Source organism: Magnolia sinica, chromosome 4 (genome assembly GCF_029962835.1).
Source record: "Magnolia sinica isolate HGM2019 chromosome 4, MsV1, whole genome shotgun sequence".
Lineage (NCBI taxonomy): Eukaryota > Viridiplantae > Streptophyta > Magnoliopsida > Magnoliales > Magnoliaceae > Magnolia > Magnolia sinica.
Genome location: NC_080576.1, coordinates 16,196,211 through 16,199,703, shown reverse-complemented (window position 1 = coordinate 16,199,703; position 3,493 = coordinate 16,196,211). Strand labels below are relative to the sequence as shown.

The following is a 3,493-nucleotide window of genomic DNA, read 5'->3' as shown; positions in this document are numbered from 1 at the left end:
CCACCTTAATCCCACCTTCCACGGTGTCCTGTCACTTAACTTTTTGATAAAATCTTCATTTGCTATTAGTAATTATATGGCAATAAACCCTTGAAGGGGTTAATTTTTTATTTTTATTTTTTAAGTTCAGGTTCTAGAAGCATCTCAAAAATTCCATGATCTCATTATGATACAAGAAATCTATGTGCCACACATTAGTGATAGTCAATATCAAAAAAACCACTTACTATGAATAGTTTGCTATTCTATACAAAATCATTAGCTTGTCAGCCAATATCTAAATGCTTAAAAGGTTACTACTGTTAAAATAAAAAGATTAATACAAAACTGAGAAATCAAAACCATGAGGCAAAAACAAAAAACAAAAAACAAAAAACAAAAAACAAAAAATAAAAACAAAAATCGATTTCAGCTAAATATATCACCGAAATCCAGATTTAGCAGCAATTTATACTCGGGCTAGAAAACTGGCTAGACAAGCATGACCCTTGGGACCCACTTAGATGCCTCCTTCTAGGCTCTACCTTTGGAGGTGTCCAGTTGCTAGCTTTAGAAGGCAGTTCAGCTCTTCTGGCTTCACCATCTCTACCAACTTCTTGATTAGAGATGGGAAAAGGAATATTGGTGGAGATTTTCTGATAGCATGAGAGCCACTTAGACTGCATGTAGCTAGCTTTCCTCCATGGTGGGATGTGGAGGCCACTCTCTCTTAGAGACTGTTCTGCAGCTGAGGAAAGGAGAGAGACTATGTTGCTTAGCTTCTCTTCATCGCCTACAAAGATGGAAGGGAGAGTGTTGAAAAGCTGGGTGTAGGATAAGGTAGGCCTTGCCAATTCAAATTGGGACTTGAAATCAATGTCTACTATCAATCTCAATGGGCCACCATTCACATCCATCATCATGATATCAATGTATTCATAATCCCCTGAAACAATAAAAACAAAGTTTAATTAATGTAAAAAAACAAATACTAAGTTATTAGATGAGAGAGACAAAAATAAATAAATAAATAATCTTTACAAATGTTGCATGATTTGGGTCAACTGAAAAATTACTTAAAGAATATATGAAATCTACAACAAAAGATATCCATTTCATTTTTTAAAACAGACCCAATGATATTACAAGGAGCCAAAATATCTCAAATTCTTCATTTTCTCTGTTTATCTGAAGAACCAAATCATATAGAAGCTATCTGGGTATGAATATGTACCAAAAAAATGGACTATCATTTTAGAGGCACTATCTACACCCACACCTTTTGATGTACATGCCCCTATTTCTACTCTTGGTGTTAAGACTAACACCAAAAGGAGAAAACATGGGTGTGTGCATAAAAACATGGTGTGTAAATATCCTTTCTTTTTCTTAGAGAAATGGCTAGTTTGCTTGCTAAAATCTTCCTCAACTGAGAGAGAGAGAGAGAGAGAGAGAGGGAGGGAGAGAACTGATCACCTACAGGCTGTCTAAAACTTTAAAGAGAATGAATCTTGAGATGGGTTTTTGCCAAAAGGATTAGATTTCTGCACTAATCAACCCAAAAAAGAAAAGGGGGGTTGGAATCACCTCCAAAACGGTGCAAATTAGCAACCCAAGAAGATTTACACAAAGAAGCATCATAGCCGTCCATCCTCAATCCCATCATAAGCCTATTCTTTACACCACAACTCTTCCTTTCAGTCCCCATCTTTCTCAAACGCTTCAAGACATCCTCAAAAACCTCCAATTCAGCTTTTGTGGCACTCCCAACAATCACCTAAAAGCATCAAAAGATGAAACCCAGTCATTCTCAAATGCAAACATGCATGGGTGTAGAAAGTATTATGGAAGTCCAACTTGAAGAAAATGGATTTTTTGGAAAAGGAGAGAAGGAAATAAAAAATAAAATTAAAAATAAAAAAGAAAAAAACAAGGTAAACCTGGAGTTTGAGTAATGTAGATTGATGGAGAGGAAGTGTTTGAGTGGGAGGATTGGTGGGAGTTGGTGTTTCTGATTCAATGAAGTCATGGACCATCTGAACCAGCCGTTCCTCTTCCAGGCTACTCATCTCTCTCTGTCTCGTTCTCTTGAATCGGATGTTGTGGCTCTTTATATATTTCCCTGGCTAAAGTTGATGAGGACAGATGACGTCATGATAGAGAAAGAGTTATCTGATACTCTGGCTTGGTGTAATGGTTGATACACAGGCACTTAGAAAGAGACTCGACTTCGGTAGTCGGTGCTGGTCGGTGGGATTGACGAAGGAACAGGTGAATGATGAGGGGTTGGAACCAGCTGGGCACTTCGTAGACTCCAGCATGATGCATGTATTTTATCCGCATCCTCCGTCCATTTTTCCAACCATTTTAGGGCATGAGCCAAAAATAGGCAGATCTAAATCTTAGGAGAATCACGCTATAGTAAATAAGTGGTGATTGAACGCCCACCATAAAAAAAACTTCATACTTGTGATGTGGAATGGGTCGCAAAATTGATCGTGGCTAAGATGAGCGGAAGAAAATAAGTTAAAAAGGATTGAACACACTTATAAGAGTTTGACCAATACTTGACTATTGTGCTCAACATGTTATAGTTTTATCTGAATTTTCAGAAAATTTAGAATTTTCACCAGACATTTTTTGCCTATTTCGACAAGTGAACAAGATTTAATTGACTGATTGAAATCTAGTTTGACAAGTCAAAATCAGGTCGAAAGGTCGAAAATTACAAATTTTTTAGTTTAAATCTCTGGACAATTTCGACAATTTTGACCTATTGATTCAACCGGTCGGCAATAGGTCAACGGACACAAAAACTTTACATGTTTTTTAAAATTTGTTTCCTAATTTGATTAAGATTCTTTGATTATATTTTCAGGGTTATTAAAATAAATTTATTTTTATTTTTAAGAAATTTATTTTGTTTCTTTGAGTTTTTCTTATTTCTCTCGTGAATTTGAGAAAACTCTGGCGAATTTAAAAGAGTTATGTAGATTCAAGATATTTATCGATAAAAAATGATGGTGATCAACCTCGTCACGTCCTCCCACGTCAATTTGCCATTCAACTTGTTCATTAGGTCATAAAAACCTAATATATGAGAAAACACAAGTATCAACTTGATCCAAAACCTTTTTTGTTGTTGGGAAGTTTTCAATGGTGGATGTTCAATGAACACTATTTCCTATGGTGTGGTTCACTTGAGATTTAGATCTATTTCATTTTTTATCTCATGTCATGAATTAACATAAAAAAGAAAAGAATTAATAGCGTGGATAAAACAGATGCATCATGGAAAGTCCCACAAAGAACTAACTAGCAATGACTAGTAGGACCCAATAATGAATAGCTCACTATCAGAAAAATAGTTGAATGCTTATAGTGGATTGATCATCATTGACATTAGATCCTTACTCATATCGTAGATGTAGAATTATGGGAGTTTCAACGGGAAGTCATGGGTTTCTGTGCCCATTGCGGTGAAAGCTTACTATGATGTGAGTGTGTGGGTGTG

The 3,493-nt window shown here is 35.9% G+C and overlaps 1 protein-coding gene across 1 annotated transcript; it reads right to left on the bottom strand.

Moving 5' to 3' along the window:
* Nucleotides 1-201: 201 nt before the first annotated feature.
* Nucleotides 202-2,073, bottom strand: LOC131242582 (uncharacterized). Its single transcript, XM_058241318.1, has 3 exons — nt 1,920-2,073; nt 1,567-1,756; nt 202-925 (listed from the first exon to the last, which is right to left on the bottom strand). The coding sequence occupies exons 1-3, from the start codon at nt 2,046-2,048 to the stop codon at nt 438-440; spliced, it is 807 nt and encodes a 268-aa protein (XP_058097301.1). The 5' UTR covers nt 2,049-2,073; the 3' UTR covers nt 202-437.
* Nucleotides 2,074-3,493: the final 1,420 nt, after the last annotated feature.

Excerpts from the sequence above, each read along its gene's own strand:
- LOC131242582 (XM_058241318.1), bottom strand. The coding sequence starts at position 2,048 with ATGAGTAGCCTGGAAGAGGAACGGCTGGTTCAGATGGTCCATGACTTC. Across the intron at positions 1,757-1,919 it reads CTACATTACTCAAACTCCAG|GTGATTGTTGGGAGTGCCAC; the intron begins GTTTACCTTGTT and ends TGATGCTTTTAG. Across the intron at positions 926-1,566 it reads TAATTTGCACCGTTTTGGAG|GGGATTATGAATACATTGAT; the intron begins GTGATTCCAACC and ends TTATTGTTTCAG.